The sequence below is a fragment of the Camarhynchus parvulus genome, chromosome 11, assembly GCF_901933205.1.
Source record: "Camarhynchus parvulus chromosome 11, STF_HiC, whole genome shotgun sequence".
Classification (NCBI taxonomy): Eukaryota; Metazoa; Chordata; class Aves; order Passeriformes; family Thraupidae; genus Camarhynchus; species Camarhynchus parvulus.
Window position 1 is genome coordinate 3,168,904 of NC_044581.1, and position 19,382 is coordinate 3,188,285.

General features: G+C 38.6%; 1 protein-coding gene across 1 annotated transcript in view; it reads right to left on the bottom strand.

Moving 5' to 3' along the window:
• USP10 (ubiquitin specific peptidase 10) overlaps positions 1-19,382 on the bottom strand; it is a 47,336-nt gene that overhangs the window by 6,992 nt on the left and 20,962 nt on the right. The window contains exons 3-10 of the mRNA XM_030955743.1: positions 17,815-17,860; positions 12,342-13,355; positions 6,762-6,853; positions 5,139-5,248; positions 4,640-4,695; positions 3,378-3,481; positions 2,568-2,667; positions 606-786 (exon numbers count right to left, since the gene is read on the bottom strand). Coding sequence (XP_030811603.1) covers positions 606-786; positions 2,568-2,667; positions 3,378-3,481; positions 4,640-4,695; positions 5,139-5,248; positions 6,762-6,853; positions 12,342-13,355; positions 17,815-17,860 — 1,703 coding nt within the window. The remainder of the gene's footprint in view (positions 1-605; positions 787-2,567; positions 2,668-3,377; positions 3,482-4,639; positions 4,696-5,138; positions 5,249-6,761; positions 6,854-12,341; positions 13,356-17,814; positions 17,861-19,382) is intronic.

A 19,382-nucleotide genomic window follows, 5' to 3' on the forward strand; every position in this document is an offset into this window, starting at 1 on the left:
GTCAAACACCAGCAATTAAGTGTCTGTCTCCAATTTAAAAATAATTCTTCAAGTCTAGCCGTTTTGTTTTGCTCTATGTTTTTAGCAAGTGTTTACTTTGCTTTCATTTTAAATTATACATTTCTCCAAACAAGTCAGGAGGCTTCCTTTCCAAAAAATATTCAGATTCTCCTTTCTGCCTTTGTCTGGTATCAGACCTGCAGAGAAGTGATATGCCACATTCTTTTCATTCCAGTAACATCTTGTAGCAATTCACATTTTTCCAGACTTCTTTTGCCTTTAACATTTCTTTACTATTAAACACAGCTTTCTCTGGGAAGCACGAAGGGTCTGAAAAACCTAAAATTCACAGTTTTATGTTTTAGTTCATTGTTTTACTGTCAGGATTCAACTCTGTGAATCTCATTCTCTCTCAGTATCCTTATTTACAATATGAGATGAGATTCCTCAAAGGTCATAAAAATTAGGCAAAAATTCCTAAAATTAGGAAACTCCTTTTCCACATGCAATTCAGGGCTTGGGATCTCACCACAGTCTTTTCATTTAAGACATTTTAAAAGATTCAAGCACTGCAAGTCGAGAACTTGTAGGAATAAGTACTGTACCTTATGTGACCACCAAAAATATCAGTGATTGGAGTCTGGACAAAGTCAGCCTGGCGAGTGACCGAGGATTTGTTGCGGGGTCCCACCTGCTCCCACTCGTCCTCGCTGCCCTCCCCCTGCTCCTCCTGCTCCTCCTCCTTGGGGACACTCTGAGCCTCGGGGCCGTTGGACACCGACACTTCTGCAATGACCAGGGCAAAACACAGCGTCAGACATACTGACAAATAAAGATCCGGACAGGTAAGGGATTTGAACGGCAAAAACCACAATATAAAAGGCAAAAAACCCAATACAAAAAATCCCCCCAAAATTCCCTGAAAATCCCCAAGAAATCCCATAAAAATCTCAATAAATCCCATTAAAAATAAAAAAAATTCCCCAAAACCCCTAAAGTATCCCTAAAAAAATCCCCTACAATTTTTTTTTAAATTATTAAAAAATCTCCCCGAAATTGCTAAAAATTCATAAAAAAGTCCCTAAAAGTCCCCAAAAATTCCTTAAAAATCCCCCAAAAATCCCATAAAAATCACAATAAATCCCATTAAAAATCCCAAAAAAATCCCCTAAAGAAATTTTAATCACCAAAAAATCTCCCAGAAATTGCTAAAAAGTCACGAAAAACTTCCAAAAAGTCCCCAAAAATGCCTTAAAAATTCCCAAAAACCTCCCAATAAATCCCTAAAAATTCCCCCAAAAAATCCCCAAAAATGCCTAAAAAATCCCCTAAAATCTTTTTTAATTACCAAAAAATCTCCCAGAAATTGGTAAAAATTCACTTAAAAATCCCAAAAAGTCCCAAAAAAAATCCCCTAAAAATTCCCAAAAAACTCCCAATAAATCCCTAAAGATTCCCCCCAAAATCCCTAAATAATTCTCAGTAAATCCCATACGAAACCCCCAAAAATTGCATAATTCTTTTAATTTAAAAACCATTATTTTTTTAATTTAAAAAAGAACAAGCCTATTCCAGCTTTGCTCCCTGCATGACACATCCATGTATTAACAGAAGGCAGCTCACTGATGACTGTATGTAAATAGCAAAGTTTGATATATTTTTAGAAGCAAATTTATGGGATAGAAAATTAGAAAGTCAAGTGTTATTCTGGCAAGAGAATTACGCCATTATTAAATACAACTCCTTTTCTGCACAGGTATTTTACAGGGAACCCAAGGCTTAGCAAATATTTTCCCAGCCTGTGCCAAATTCAGGTTATAAACTGCACACAGCTAAGGAACAAAATATGGTATGACTTTATATCCTAAAAAATTTACCCTACTAAAGAGAAATTGGGTAACTAGTGATCTGAATTCTTACTTGGCTATGGGTTGCAGGATTTTATTTGTAATGGGGTTCAAGCTAAAGCCTCTATAAACTAAAATGACATTTTACTCAGCATACAAATTCTAGTAATTCTTTCAAAGTAAATTCTCCTCCAACTTTGTCAGTAAGAATTTCCATATAATTTAGTATGTTGGTTTGTGTTAGATAGAAAAAGAAAGATCCTAACAGTTGGTTTATAGATCAGTGAAAAAGAGACTGATGTACTCTTGAACTCCCATGGAGAGTCAAAAACCACTGACACTGCATGTGTTATAATGACAAACAAGACTGATCAACTAGAGTTAGCCCCAAATAATGCTCACTGGGCTCAGGAAAATGTGTAATACTGAGTTTTGTTGTTTAGGAGAACAGGGATGTGACTTCTAATTCAGAGTATTGACAGAACCATGATGCCTTTCCAGAAACCCAGTAACTCTTCAGATCATTCATAAACTGGGCAGAATGGACTCTCTGTATCCAGATTTTACCAAAATATTATTTGCTTATGTCCCAGCCCTCTAAAACATGGCATTCTGTCCCTATCTCAACCTCCACTCCAAGCATTACCCTGTATTATGGAATCACCACACAAAAACAGTATTTGAAATTAACAGTTTGTTATTTAAAAAAAATCCACTAACTTTCATTATGTGGAGAGAGAAGTTTCTTGAGGGTCAGCATTTCTTCATGTAGTCCATTGAGGATAAATCCCAAGTATTCTTCAGCATCCTCTTGCCTGCCCTGAACAAAATATTTTTTCCAATTAATCCTATGATATTTTCATGGTTTCCTTTTAACAGAAGGTTCACGACACTGAACAAATCCAGCATTCTCCTATAAATTTAGCAACTACTTAGTCTAAAGTTATGTTAAATAAAGTTTAAATTTTATTATAAGACAAAACTCCTTTTTAACCAGTTAAACCCAAACTGTGCTAAGTAGCATCAGCGCCACAATGGCTACAAGAATTCTGCATTTTTCTCCATACAAATTCCATTTAACGTGTGAGCTGGAATTTTTTTCTCCCCATTTCTTTTACAGCCACTATTAAAAGTTGCTGTGAAGCCAAGGCCAAATCAAAGGATGGTCTGAATTATTATCTCTTCTTTATATTGAAATTAAACCTGACCTTCAATCAGTCTTAGCTGAATTCCTCATAAAAATGAACAACTGCTCATTTCTTAAATGTAAATCAATTGGTAACTCCATTATAGAAAGAGATGTTCCACTCCAACAGTAATTTTTCCATTATTCTGACATATCAAACTGCCAAACCTGTAATTAAGATTTTCCTGTAATTCAGGTCCCAAGGCAGTTGAGCCTCATTACCATGAGCTCTTAATGAACTGATTTTAGTGGCATTTGAGCAGAGCCTGAGGTTTTTTGCAGAGTTTTAAGAACTCAGACTGCCCTGCAATGCAGTGGCACAAGTCAAGGATTTGAAGTCTCACCTTTTCTGACAGACTTGACTTTATAACCGTCAAGAGTCTGTAAATGTAGGTTGGTTCAAAGGCAGCTCCTGGTCGGATGTCTCTCACTATTTTATCACCTAAAGCTGCAAGGTGAAAGAGAATTCATGTAAGTAATAATAAATAAAAGGGATTTTTTACATTATACCTTAACAGTCTCTTCACACATCACTAGTTTTGAAGTCCAGCACTTTGGTTTAATTGTAATTTGGGGTTTTGAGCTCAGAAGTTTTAAGTCACAACTCTTACTGCTTTACAACATATCACCCTGCATAAACTCAGTCAGGAAAAGTTCTAAGAAGATTAACAAGATTATCAACAGCCATCATAAAATAACACTATTAGTGCTATTTGCATTTTTGCATTTATTTTGTACTCGAAGAATATGTCCTTAAACCTTCTGTGTATCTGTATTTCTAACAGATTATTTTGCTCACTGCAGGAGAAAAACCCCAAGAACAGCCTGACAAGATGTTCCACTAATGGCAATACAAGGCCTCAGAACTGCAATTGAAAACTACACAAGAAAATGACTTACAAGTAAAATAAGTTGCATAAGCCAGTAAGATTTGTTTCACAGAAAGAAACCACAGAAATGTCTGAACTGTTTGGAAATCACTGGAACAACCAGCTCCTCCTGATATTTCCTTATCATGTTACATAAGAATAGTTTCAGGAATGTGCTTGTTTCTGCAAGTTTGCAATACAATAGACTTGGCTTAAAATAAAGATTAAACAACTGAAACCTTTAAGATAATTTATTTGCATCAATATGCTATTCCTCACTCCATAATCACTACTGAGCCTAAATATGTATAAATAAATATGCATTAGGAGAGATCAGATATGTCTGAAGTTTTCCCACTGGAATCAGAAGCCAGGATAATATTCCTGCAGGCAATCTCCAAGTGCTTAAGGGACCTGTTCTGGCCCCATTTTGTTCCAAATCAGTGAGTGTTCAGGGTTTAAGGAGCAGAACTGAGCAATCTGATAAACAAACAGTTGGAACTATGTAAGGAAGGAAGTGGAGGAAAATACAGAGATTTTCTTAGAAAAGGCATGTTCTTAGAAGGGATCTTCACAATTAAGTGAACCTCCAACAAAAACTGTTCTTATTGCACTTCTGCACTTGGTCCACCAAACAGAAGGAAAAAATCCAAGGTGCCACACCTCCCCTCATGCAGATCTTTACCCCAGAGGCTTCTCCCCATCATTTTCTGCTTTGTGCCCCTGCTCCCACTCACCTTGCTTTGCTTTAGGAGGTACAGGCATATTAGTGAACTCATTCATTAAACGAACACTGAAACAGAAGGGAAGCAACTGGACATGAGCAGCAATTTAACACTTAGAAGAATAAATAATAAAATTAAAACATTGTCATTCTGACTGCCAAAACAAAACAAAATCAAAGAATATCACAGGAGTCTTGGTGAAGTTCAAAGATAAAAATCCACCTGATCACTGCAGTGAAACCCAGGTGTTGGGCTGGTCCTTGCACCTCCCACAGTTCATTTTTTGCACATTAAACACTAGACAAAACTCATATTCCCAAGGCATCAGGAATTATCTTCCTTGACAATCCGAGCACTTGTAAAACACCAAGTTCATTATAAGAGCGTCACCCAAAAACACACGAAAAACTTCTGGCCACAGATCAGCTTCTATCAACAGCCATTGTTAGGTATTTCTGAAGGAGTTCAGCCACATCCCAGAGTTCGATTCCTTTTTTCCCAAGCTACTTACAAACTGTCTAGCATTGGTGTGGAGGTGCACGGCCTCTGCGATTTGGAATACATTGGAATGGACTTCATTAAATGATACATTGGAGGGCAAGCAACCAAGGCTTGCAGGGTCTATGCAGTGGCATTAAGGAAATATGCAGGAAATGGCATCTGTGTATCAACCAAATATTCAATTTATGCAAAACAATAGGGAAAACAGAGCTGCATTTTTATTAGGTAGATCAATCCAAGAATTTAACTGGAAAAGAGGATGAAGCTTTAGCACAACATTAACCAATCATTTACAGAAGTTGTATTAAAAAAAACCCAAGCATCTTGTAACATGCAGTGATTTCACTGACATTTTAATCATGGCAAAAACTTTCATTCATGGGTAAGGAAACATTTCATCCAGGAGCAGGAGAGGAAAAGAACTTCCGTAGGAAAGACTTTAGAGAATTAACCATTTGAAAATTGGCAGGAGATAACCTGGAACACATTTTCTGAGAAGAATGGAAGAAACTAGCTGAAACTTAAAGGTGCTGAGTCACCCCTGCCACCAAAGCAAAACCTGCTGAGATGTGAGATATTCTGCACTGCAAAGGGTCAAAGGGTCAGGAGCAACCTGGAAAACTTCAGAGTATGCTGGGAGAATGATACTCTAAAAACATCACAACTTGGTGAGAGCAGTGAACAGAGGAAATGCACTAAAAAACTGGAGAGAAAGGGAAATGACAAAATAAGGCAATGATCTCAACAGCTGAAGAGAGATTAATTTGATCCCCTACAATGTGCAAAAACCAGTGTAAAACTTCAAGACTGAAAAAAGGGGAGCTAAGATATATAGTGTATATAACCAAATGTGCAGAACTGGTTATGGAAGATCAAAGCTTCATTTAAGGCAGTTGTTGGCCTAGAAATAGTTGATTAGGATGTGCCATGATCAGTCTTGAAATTGGTGTTAACATTTTTCACGAGCAGTACCAGCACTAAAAGTACCCCAAGTGTCACCTTGTCGACATGGGAGATAATTTTTCTTAATTATTAATATTTTTATTAATATCATAATATACCATAGAGAGAAGGTGCTTTCTGCTCCTCAGGGTAAAAGTTATTTTTGCAGGGGAATACAATTCATTCAGAACAAGCTCATCTTCCATATGTAAGATTGTAGTGGAATTAATTTAAATTAAATGCTGCTTTACACAGATGAGACAACAGTGACAACCTGCTCAGCACAAACCCAAATGATCCACTTAAAACTGCAAAACAAAGCCCAAGTGTAAGAACAGTTACTTCAAGTGCAAAAGAGAAATAACTATTTATAAATGGATGCACAGAATCAAGGGGAAACACTGCTAGAAATCACAAGGGTTTCAGTCAGGAGAAGTTATAGGTCTGAAATATTTTGACACAGGTAACAAGTGCAAACAGGACTGCAGGAGAACCCTGCACAACAGGTTCAATGATCCAAAATCCCCCCGGATTTCTGGCTGCTACACTTCAGCATTTTAACCACAGGAGCAGGATCTGGGAAAACAAAGCACTTTTATAAAATACTTACCAGAACAATCCAAAAAAACTCTGACAGATATAATATAAAAATATCAACTTAAGAGCATTAATTTTTCCCAGGGAAGGATACAGCATTGATGTAGCACCAGTTTCCTTTGTTGATCAGCCCTCGGGGTTGCAAAGACACTGGTTTATGTATTAGTCTTACATTTTCCAGTATTTCTGCAGAATGAGAAACAGCAAATTGAGCATCAACAAAACTCTCGTGGCCATCAAACAAATATCTGCTGCAGCATTACACAGTAATTCAAATCAATGAAGAAGATTCCCAGAACCTCCAGCAGATGATTTCCACTCCATTTACCCACTGCTCACATTCCAAACCAGACTTTTTTCTTCCACCGAAGATCCTGGGATTCAGATCAGGAGATGCTGATCCAAAACTGATCACTGTCATTCCAAAGCAAGACCTATTGATCTGGGTGTTTGTTTCCCTAAATCCAGATATTTTATTTATATTGCTACATAGATACATATACAGATATAAAATGCAATCAGCTGCAATCACCAGTTTCATGAAGTATTTCCCACATTTTTCTGCTTTGAAGAGGGATGAAACCAATGCAGCAGTTTCAGTTCAGAAGTTTCACCATCCACTATCTTACAACAAAATCATCTCAGTGCAAACACACAGACTGATGTGCTCTGCTCTTCAGAACATACAGTTTAACACTTCCAAAATCTACAAGATAACAGCCTTACATAATGTAATTCCTACTCTTTCCTGCTTTCAAAACCCAAGTTGAAAACTTTGAAACCACTGCAGATTAGTCTGTCCCAGTTATGAAACCAAGAACAACAAAAGGAGCTTTTCCAGGAATCCTGACCTGCTATTTAGAAACCTAAATAAGAACTATTCAAAGAAAATACTGGAGCTCATACACTTTAAACTTACAAAATAAGGTGTATACAAGAGAAAATACAAACTGCAAGTAAATATAGCAATTGTGTACCAGTGGGATTATTTTTTTTATAATAAATGTGAGGAGCTCTAAAGCCCTTACACATTATAACCTGAAAGAATTTGAGCTGTTCACTACAGGACTAAAAATAACATGATGTAGGTACAAAAGCAGAGGTACAAAGCTGAAAGTAAGCAGAGGAGATGGCAGAACTGCAAACAAAATCTACACCCTTCTACTGCCAAGCTGTCTCCCTATCTATAAGATCACATTTCCTGCAGATAACATCAGTTCTAAGCAAACAAAATTGACAAAAAGAAAAAGGAATGTTTAATTCACTTGTCTGTTACATAAAGAACCTGAAAGAGCAGACAGCAAAGAAATGTAAAATGGAAGATGAGACAGCACAGATGCAGAGTAAGATTATTTCTAGTGAAGGCTAAAATATGTTATTAAATTACTGCTAAAGTGCTTCAGAATGTATTGTCAGAGCAGCAACATTTGAACTGTGTTCACACACAATATTTCTGTTAACATAATTCATCGTTGTTGAAAATAAGGATAAAAGTAACGGAAAAAGTTTTTAGTTTTTGTGTCTATCAATAACTTTTTACATTAACTCTTTTCTTCCCCATTTTTGCATCATGCTCAATAAAGATATTAAGAGGACCTTTAGCATCCTCTTGTGGTCACAAAGCTGCTCTGTGAACAGGCTCCAGTGCCATTCCTGGGAGTTTTGCTTCTTTTAACAAAGACCTGGGTTTGTGTACAGCAATTACATCCAACAGCACATTTCCAGCTCCCATCAAACACACAGTAACTAAAGAACTCTTACAAATGTATCAGAAGAAAAACAGACTTACAACCATGAGAAAATTTTAAAATTTCAAAACCTGTTGGAAAGCTCATGTCACCATTCAGAAAACTTGTTTCTTTTGGAGGGTACTGATTTGTGAAATGAGGAAATGTTTAGATATTTCTGTTGGTAAACAGAAAGCATTTTGCTGAAGTTCATTCATTGGGTTTTGTTATTACAATTACCTCTCAATTTTTTTAACAAGGTGATTTCCTAAACAAACCAAGTCCAGAGTTTAAGGCAAGAGGAGCCCTGTGGATATGGTGTCCATGCTGAAGAGATAAAGGTGCTTACAAGTCAGGAACTGAACTCTTGGCTTAAGGCCCTGATTTAGAGAATTTTGTCTCTGGTACTCTGATCTTTCCTCAAATCTGGACATGCCTAAAAAATCCCAGGACAACACTGCTGGATGACCATAAATAAAAACATTTCCTGTAAGAATGAAGTTTGAATGTACAAATGGCTGCATTTCTGAAGATTATAAAACCTCCAGACCCTGCATGTCTCCACAACTCCTTGTTCTAGCATTTACCTACCTTTATAATGAGAAAAAAATCTTCTACTATATACTGGAACACCTTTCTTACAAACTGAATTAATTTAATTTTATCACTAGCCTTGGCAGAAGTGATCTTCCTCACTTCTTTACGAATCACCATCTTCTTTATGAATTTGTTTTGTAAATTTAGATTTACAACCACGGTCGTGCCAACAATATCAACTGAGACAAATTAACTCTGAATATTTCACGTTTACCCACATGGTTTTTAAATCTTATTTCCATTTTTGCTGCTGCACCATGAAATTTTCCTTCAGAAGGAATGCCCAAAGACTCCATTGCATCAAGTCCTCAACAGCAAGAGTAGAATTAGTTGTTTTCCAAGTAAACTGGTATCAACACACACTGGGGGAAAAAAACTTTGTTTTCTTCAGCTGTACTAAAGACACTCATCAATTCCCAAGAACTTTCAGATCCTTTTCTCTAATATGTCCACCATTAGTTCTTCACACTGTACTCTCATTTGGTTTCTGTTCTGGTGCCTTCCAGACTTGCATTTATTGGACTCCCTTCCTCCTAAATTTAAAATCATTCCAGATTTACTCAGATCTTAAAAGTTTCTGTTCTTTGATTCATCTGAAATCCTGCCTGCTGTAAACAGATTTTATGGGCATTGTTACTTCCATCACCCACAGTGAAAACACTGCAAGAAAACATGATTCAGAAAATTGTTTTAGATTCTTTCACTGCAATTTTTCCCAAGATCACCAAAGATGAGTTAAAAGACTACTCAGAGCATTGGTATTTTTCCAATCACTTATTTCCTTAGCTTGTTTTCAACACTATATAAGGCTTTATTAATTATCAGGTTATAATTGTAGGGCACCAGCTGTGAAATGTGGCAAGTAAAGCCCTGAAGAGTCATATTTTTTACCAATACAATTTATGACCTTACTATCCCTTAGATATTAATTATTAAAATGTTTGTCCTAGCATCTAAATTAGGCTGTGGTGCATAATTACTGCACTTGTCCCTTTCTGCACCTGCACAGCAGATACATCTTGGACACTTAATAAAATTACCTCTTGAGTATTTGTTTCTCATCAAGATTAACATGAAATTTGCCTGTTCTATTTATTTTCTAGTCCTGATCATCTCCTTACCTTGTGTAGTTTCTGTCTTTGAGACTAAAGGAACCACAGACCTCTGCAGGCTGAATTAAGCAGCATTAAATTATCTTCAGGGTGCCTGTGAGTCATTAACCTCCCTTGTAATAACTGCTGAAATTGAAGTACAAACCAACAATTCGTCCCTGGAAAAGCAACTCCTCTTCTTGTGTTCTAAATAAAAACCGCGCAGAAGGACCTTGGCACTCCAGCACTGGTTGTTTGTTAATTTGATTTGTTAATTTTGCCTGCTAACTCGAGATACTTCAGGTGTAGAGTTTACCTGTGTCCAGCACCCCGTGGAACTTGTGGTCAAAACTTCATTCCCATTGGCATGAGCTGAAGCTGCCAAATTCCCAACAAACCAAACGGGGGAATCTCAACTCAGCCACAGGGAAAACAAGGAACACACCTGACAAACACACAGAGCCTCTCACAGTGATGATCACTGAGGCAGGAGATTTAAAATCAAATATCTACAGAGCAGTGCAAATGATCTGTCTGGAAAGCATGAACTGAAGTTCTTGTAACACATTTTTGAGTGCAGGTGCATGAAGAAAGCACTCAGGTACCTAATTTTTGAGTACATATAAAGAAAATAAAGAAAAACACCTTTTTCCACAGAGCAGAGCACGGATCACATGGCATTCAGATCTTCAAGTAAACATTTTACACCAAAATCAGCAGCATCTGAATTACAGGAATTGCAGCAATGATTCCTACCTAAATCAGCTACAATGAGCAGATTAATTCCTTTTATCCATACTCAGACTACTCCTCTGCCCAAAGAGCAAGCTAATAGTGAAGGTGTAGAAGAAAACTGGGTAAAAGTTACATTTGTGTTTTACTACAGTGAAGACAGAATAAAAAGCTCTGCTCCCACCTGGTGGCAGAAAATAGTACAGAAACAGTGAAAGTCTAGAAAGTTAACTTACAGCTGGAACAACTTGGACAAGAGAAAAAAACCTTTTCCATTTATGGCAAGCAATCCTAGCTTTATGATGGTCACAAAATAGTTTTAAGTGATATCTTGATATCTTAAGACAACATTCTCCATATGAGTTCATACAGACTGTAATCACCTGCTTTTATACATATATATATATATATATATATATAGTTTTAATACAGTGTTTGTGACACCTAAGTGGAAAAGACACTGAAATATAAATTATTCTGACAGCTTTTCTCTCAACAGACAACTCTGAGTAATGAAACCATTGCTGAGTAAGGAGGGGAGGAGAGGCAGCACACAATTCTGGGCACTCTGAACATCATCTCCAGGTCAGCTTCTGCTCAGAGTGGAAACCTGGCTTGAAGGTGTCACTTTCAACACAGCACTGTACCTGTAAATTAGCTTGTAGCATAAACAGCAGGACACTGCACAAAGCCATCTCACACAGTGACCACTTCACAGATTTAAAATAATTACTTTGGTTCCAACACTGGTGAGTCAGTGACACAAAATGCACCCAAGCTGGGAGAACTTCACCATTTCTGGCTGAATCTGCACAACCAGCCTCCTGCAGTTTCCAGCATTTCCCATTAAGAGCACAAATATGACAGGACCAAGAGTCAAAGCTTTTGTATCACTCATTCCCTGTCCTGATGTCCCCTCTGGACAGCTCCTTAGGGTTATTCTTGAACTGGGAACAGCAAGTATTGGTTATGGATAAAGCAGTACTGTTTGTCATGGTTAAACTGGAAGGACAGACCCCTCAAGAAGCATATTAGTAAATATGATATTTCCTGAATTGAAATTTCTGAAGCAAGACCTATGTAGCCATTACATTTGAACTGCTCTTTAGTGCCCAGGAGTTTCAGCTACTTTGGTATAAACACAGTAATACTATTCTTGTAATGGAATACTACAAAATTGTAAATACTGGATAATGTAACACACCATTTTCTGAACAAACCTAACATATTCTCCTTTTTGTAACAGCACACAGCCCATTTAAAACCACAGATCACTTCCACAGACTGACAAGTTGTTTGACAAGCAGCAATAGTTTCCCTGTATCTGGGATAATGACATGGCAATGCCTGCTTGGAATGTTTACTCAGGGGGATACAAACTGGCTAATTCAAATGACATCCTTCATGCAGTGTTTGAACAGCCAGCTCATTACCAGAGCAATGTTCTCTATCAATACTGCACACTCCTGTTTACAAGCAGAGCTAACACCCCTGCAGTGTAACATCCACTCGTGTGTATAACTATACCTGCAATCTTTATGGCTACGGGATCCTCTGAAACTGGAACAGGTCCCTCTTTGACTTCAACCTGTTTTTCAGGGACCAGAGGAGATGTGGCAGGAGGGGTATACTTAGTCTCAACATAGACCACAGATGTGGAAGCAGAGGGCTTGGAATTGTGAAAAAGACTAGCCCACGACTTTGCAGGCTGATTAACAGGGACTGATCCTGCAAGCGGGACTGTTGCCTCAGTAGTAGGTGAAGCTTCCTCAGGCTTAGCTTGGTCTGAGTCAGTGCTTTCCACAGTGTGCAATTCTACCCCATTGGCAGCTGTGTCCTCACCAGAGGATTCAAGTGTTTGTCCATTAGTAACGCCAAGAGTTTCAGTAGTATCAGTACCAGCATAAGCCTGTACAACAGCTGTCCTTAGGGGGCTCTCTCTGACGGCCTCCGGGGGGAGGCAGAACTGTTCCGAATGAGCAAGGCGGCAAACCTCGGCCTGCCCGCCAGTCCTGCTGCCGGGGCCGGGCTCGGCACACGCAGCTCCGGCCAGGAAATCCACGGAGCTGCCGGGGCTGCTGCAAGTCCTCGGCGTGGCCAGCGAGGGGAGGTCTCCTGCCAGCTCCGTGTCCTCCGCGCTCAGGCTGTTGAGTCCCGCGGCCGAGGCGTGGCCGTTCACCAGCGCCTCCGGGGCAGCCACGCCGTCGGGGACATCTTCCAAGTAACTGTAGTATCCAGGGGGTCTTTTTTTCTTCTTTTTCCGCTCCCTCTGCCCCAGGCTCCCAGCCAAGGTGTCGTTTTCGGCGTTGGAGCCGCTGTCCAGAGCCAGGGTGGGGTCACTGAACTGGCAGTCAATGGAGTTGTAGTTTGCGTCGCTGAGAGCATCATCTGGGCTTTTCTGAGCAGGTGCACAGCTGAGAATGAATTCTGGAGCCTGAGGATTCAGAGTACTCGAAATACTGTAGTCGGTGTTATTCAGGACAGATGACTGAGTCTCGATAACTTCATTAACACCAAATTCTATTCTCTGATACTCTTCCCCTGGACAATAAAAAGCAAATCTCAGTTAGACAATCACATGGAATCAAAAAGCTACAAAAGCAAGAAAACACTCTCCTATTTTCCTGTAACTGAGAAAATAAAGTAAGCTCCCAAACAAAAGGAATTCTCATTCTCAATCATGACAACTTTCAAAAGATCATTTTCTTAAAGATAGCAGAGCATGATTCAGGTTTTCTTAACCAGAGTTACATAATTTCCAAATCACTGCAGAATCCTGCACATAATCCCAACTAAATTCCCCTCATAAGAAAACCTATTAAAGTCCAAGGTCTATAGGAATAATCTGTATTAAATTAATTACTGGATAATTGCCTATGAAATATGGTGTAACACTTAATTCCATGCTTTTTTCAAGCCAGTCTGTTCAACGGACAATTACAAAATCCAAGCCTTTTCCTTTTCAACTTCTCCATATGTGAGGTTTGCTTTTTGAGGGGCTGGGTTTGGTTTTTCTGGTGGGATTTATCACAACCAAACATAACTGAAAAATATATTTATTAATTGTATGGAACACTGCAATTAAAGCTTCTGAGCCTCCAAGCTCATTTATAACTTCATTAATTTTATCACAATTAAATGTATTACCATGTGAGAGGAATGATATACATGAATCCAGGATTTTATGACACAAAATACGACACATTCCTCAACATAAATCAGCATTCAACTTGTACATAGAAATTGTACTGAAAACTTATCAACAGGTTTTTTTGTTTTGTTGATTTACTTATTTGCCCTGGAATTAAAGAAATATTCTCATCGTAGGCTTCAGTTGCACAAAATTTTTTCAGTCACCAAGTTCTGCAATTTCCTGGAATTTATTTATTGCTCTAATGTATGTGTGCCAAGTGGTAACACTGAACACTTCAACTACAACTACTTCTGTAACTACTGAGTAAAGATATAAAATTAATGAAACAGTTTCAGGAATTTCAAAGGTAAGCTGACATTTTAAAGCTCTGCAGGTCTTTATGATATGTATGTTACTGTTTCAAGGACATTACATTTTAATATTTTGTGTTTCCTCAACCATGGGGGCTCAAACACACATTTCCAATTTTTAAGCCTTACTACAGAACCAAACAACACTAGGTATTCATTCCAAAGGAATTAAGTGGATACAGAATTAAACCCTAAAGATTTTGTGCAACTTACATTATGCATGACATCAACAAATACATATGTGCAAGTACAGACTCACTAAAAATGAGATGAAATTTTTTTAAACACAACAAAAAGCAACCAACAGTTCCCAGAAAAGAAGTTATTTACACATCTAAAGAAAAAAAATCCTCTGGGAAAATAATCTAGCAGGGAATATTTTGATACATGACTATCAATATAAAAGTTTTGCAGTTCTGGATGTTTTCTAGAAAAATCTGCTAACAAATATTTTAGCTTTAAAAATGTGAAGGGAACAAGAATCTGTGCTTTTTAATATCAAATGAAGAGTAACAAACATACAATGTGTGTTGAGGTCTGACTTATCCATGCAATACCAACACATTATGATTTAATGAACAAATTTAAAAGATGCTAATTGCTTTTCTGCATTGATCTATTAATCTGACTATATGAGAAGCAAACAGGTCACATATCAACTTCAATCTTGCTCCTAGTCAGACTAAAGGAGACTTTTTTAAAATAGAAGAGCAAAAATTCCACATACATCTGGTTTCTCTAAATCATCTTAGGAACAGAGTGAATTTTAAATTTCTAATTTCTAAATTTCTAATTTTTCCCCCCTCTCCTTGTGAGAAAACATTTTTAACACCCTGTCTGCCATTCACCAACCACTTCTGCAATCACTGACGAGCCATCAGCACCCAGCAGATAGGGCTGAAGTTCCTTTTTTAAAAAACCAGCAGCCTGGAGCCAGGGAGGGGGAAGCTGTGCCTGGTGTGCACTGGGAGAGCTCAGGCAGCACCTCCTGCCCAGGGGCTGCCAGTGCCACAGAGCCTGAGCTGGCTGTGCACACACACAGCTCCAAACTGCTCCATCTGAGTGCAAATGCAAAGCTTTGGGGGCTTTAAGGGATATAAATCCACAACAAAACCATTCCTCGTTAGTTCATCTGTTTATGATTCTTTCTACCCTTTGTTACAACAGCACAAAGCACAGGCAACAATTGGCAACACCCGATATTCCCCCAGCCTTGATACAAATTAATTACTGGGCACATTTCAAATCCCTGCCAGTTCAAATAATCCAGGACTACTTCTTTTCTAAAATCCAAATTCTAGAAAATAGAATGTGGTTTCCCTCCATGGGTGAGTCAAGTCTGTCAGAGGCCAAGGTAAAAGCTGTCACCTCTGCACCCCTGTGCTGCTCCTCTGTCCCCAGCAAGCTCCCAGCACTTGTGGGACCCAGAACTAACCTGACAAAAAACATCCTCTAGGGAAGCTTTTTTTCTAGTTTTGGTGAATTGATCAGTTTATTGTACACCAAACAATCACAAGAGCCCACTCAGTGCTAGTGGGGAGCAGAAAACAGAACACATCCCTTACACAACATCATAGGCTGAAACCTTGCCAAGAGCAGAAGAGATGTTGTAGCATTTAACAAAAAAATTAGGAAGTTACAGCTGAGCAATTAATCTTTGTACCTTACAGCAGGATTAGAATAATAAATACCAGTAGTTACTGTACAGTTAGTCTGCGGAATGACTGGCAGAAGCTCATTTGCTGTAAGATTGTGTCAAGTTTATTTGAGAAAAATAAGAGGTAATTTTTTTTTTATTTGTTTTGACTTTCCACTTTGCTTCAGGGCATCTTTGTTTCAATCTAGTTCACAGCTCTATTTCTGAATGGACTGAAACAGATCTCTGTGCCATGAACAACATGGCACACATATTGAAACAAGCACCAACAGATGCTCCAAGGACAGTCTATGTACAGCCCCAAAATCTGTGAATGCACAGTACTAATTAGTGTGAACAGAGTTCTGCATATTAGAGCTTAAGCCATGGTTTGATTACTCCTAGTAGGTGTTAACAGATCTTCTGATTCTGAAATAAACACTGAAGAGAATACAGAAAAAAATGAAGACTATGGGGAATGGTAACAGAGTAAGTGTGTATCATATAAAAATACAAATATTCTGCATAACCAAGCATTCCAGTTTAGTTTGCACAGCTTCCTATGCAGCCATCACAGTGATAATGTGCATGCACAGTACAGTGCAAGATTGTTAAAGACATTCTTCAAGCAAAACCTAATTTGCTGTCATTACCTAATCTCAGGACTGGGAGGGGTTCTCTCAAGGTCTAGGAATGATCTGAAAGACATTTGTACAAACCATCTTTCTGTATGGCTTGTGAACATTAAAATCTCAGTCTGAAAGAACAAAACTTACATCTAGTTAGACAAAGAAATGTATGACTGGATGCCCCTGTCACCAACAGACAATTCACATCATATGGTCTTTTTAAAGAACCTTTCCAACTCCTATTTAGAACTACTCAGGGTCCTAAAACTGGTCCTGAACTAAATAAAACTCCTAAATTGTCAAAAATGCTGCTGATCTGCTCTCAAATGAGACCTGTGGTCCTTCTTTCTGACTGCCTATCTTGTTTACCTTTAAAAGGAAGGCCAAAGTCTTTAAGCACAATGATCAGGGGTTCTTAAACATTAACGTGGGGTTTGGTCCTCTTTTGAGCACTTTTGAGAAATGTTCAGTCAGATATTTCCATGATTTTCTAAGGAGACCTGGAGTCATTTTCATAAACATCTAAGTCTCAGCTTCCTTACTCTCCTTTGGTTCAGGGAATAAATCAAGACCTGATTTACCTGCTGCTTAAAATTCTGTGGAAGTTTGGTTAAAACTGTTCAGAGTGAGGATCCCAGGGCAGCTCCCACCTACCTGTCCACTTCTTGCAACCCCTGAAGTAAGGTCAGGTTTTGGGGTTGAGGCAGAGGAGACCTGTGAGTGTTACAGCTTTAAAAGGGGAACTCTGTAATTTAGTTTTACATCGAGTCACACCTTCATCAAGAGATTAAAAAAAAACAAACCAGGATTCTCCAGAAAAATAGCCAAGCCAGGCAGAAACAAAAGTCAAAGGGAGCACAGAGCAGAGCACTGTTTGCAGAGCAGTCTTGCTGTAACTGTTAGAAAATACTCATGGCTATGGCTCTTCAGCCCCCTCATTTTCACAGCCACATCCTGCAGTTTCCACAGGACTGTGACTGTGGCAGCACAGTGAAGGAGGAATAAGATGCCCACTCTAATTAGCTGAAGTTCAGTGCAGGATTTTCAAAACCTCTCACAGGTATCTACCAGTAAAGTTTAAAAATCCAACCTGCCTAATATATGCCTGTGTAGGTGCTGAGCAAGTTGTAACAATTGTGTTTAACGAGAGGTTACAGTAAATCTCAGGAAAGTGTCACAACCTTGAATTTAAAAAAAAATAATCTTGATTTCTTACCATCATGAAACTTACCTGTGGATTTAATACCACATGAAACTGTTTCATTGTATGGGGGGAGCTGTACAAAAAAGAAATGAAACTTATTTAAAGGCAAAGCAAATCTATGAACACTTCATATCAGTTTCATATGAAACATCCAAATCCTTTAAAAAATAACATCATAACTGAGATTTGATTTTTGGAGAGGATGCCTTGAACTCATGCTTCTATATTTATCAAATCCCACACTGCAGCTTCAGGTGTCCTTGCAGATTACCACAAGTACTGAGAGAGAAAGATTATCTTGGTTACACACCACAGGCTCACCAACCTCTCAAGCAATTCACCTCCCAGCATCTTTCTTCAACTCATTTTATGATGAGGAACATATATCCTCTTTTTAGACAAAATCTGAAGACAGACCAAACTGAGAAAGGATGAAACAAACCTTTGCACAGCCAACAATCACATCTAAACCTTTTGACTCTCAGCCTTCTCCAGGGTGGCCCTTGGAATGTTTCAGCTCAGGTGGGTTCTTGAACACATTGATCAGCCCAAGCATGAAGCACCCACAGCACAGAGTGTGAGTAACTCCTGTACAAACACTGCCATCATTTTATGGACTCAGAGCTGACAGAACCTTTACCATGGTGTAACCACAGGTGGGCAATTCCTGACCCCCCTCACCTGCCCCTAAACCTCCTGAGCAGCTGAGAGTGCCCGCAGAACTGGCAGCCACTGCCACACTGCGTTCCAGCAGCTCCTGGAGAACGTGGAACTGGTTCTGCAGTGGGAGACACAACCCTGAGGGGACAGAGCAGCTTTACAATGCTGCTTTAAAATATAACTCCAATGCTGTAACAAATAAAAGATTTCTTTATTGAAGTTTTCAATTCCCTAAGCTACACATACTCACATATCACCTTTTTAATGCACTGCAGACACCAGTGCACCAGAAACAGCAAGAAAAATATTCCTGAAATTCCACTGCAAAAGTATTTAAAAAACCATATGCTGTAAATCCATTTATGAACCTCAATACATCTTAATATATCATCTTTTCAAGCCAAAAATGAGAATCAATGGGTCAAGCTCCATATTAATTTTGAACACAGGTTCAATATAATTTTACTTAGAGCTAAAACAATTACTCTAAATGTCTATAACAAACAGTCTATGATACACCGTGCAATTTTTGTTTTTATCCAAAGCAAAGACCTTCAGAGAATAAGAAGATTTTAAAAAAGCAGTCAGTCTCTTGGTCCCCAACGTATCTGATTAATCAACAGCACTCTTGCACAGCTGCCTTGCTCCATACACCTGGGTCATGTGAACCATGCCAGCCAACAGGTATGAGGCAGAACATGTGTCCAAAATGTCACATGTAAAAGGGACATTTTAGACAACAGAATCACTGGGTTGGAAGAGACCTTCAAGATCGAGTCCAAGCCAGCCTTAGCACCTCAACTAAACCCTGGCACCCAACACCACATCCAGGCTTTGTTAAACACACCCAGGGATGGGGACTCCACCACTTCCCCAGGCAGACAATTCCAGAACTTTATCACTTTTTCATTGAAAAACTTTTTCCTGATATCCAA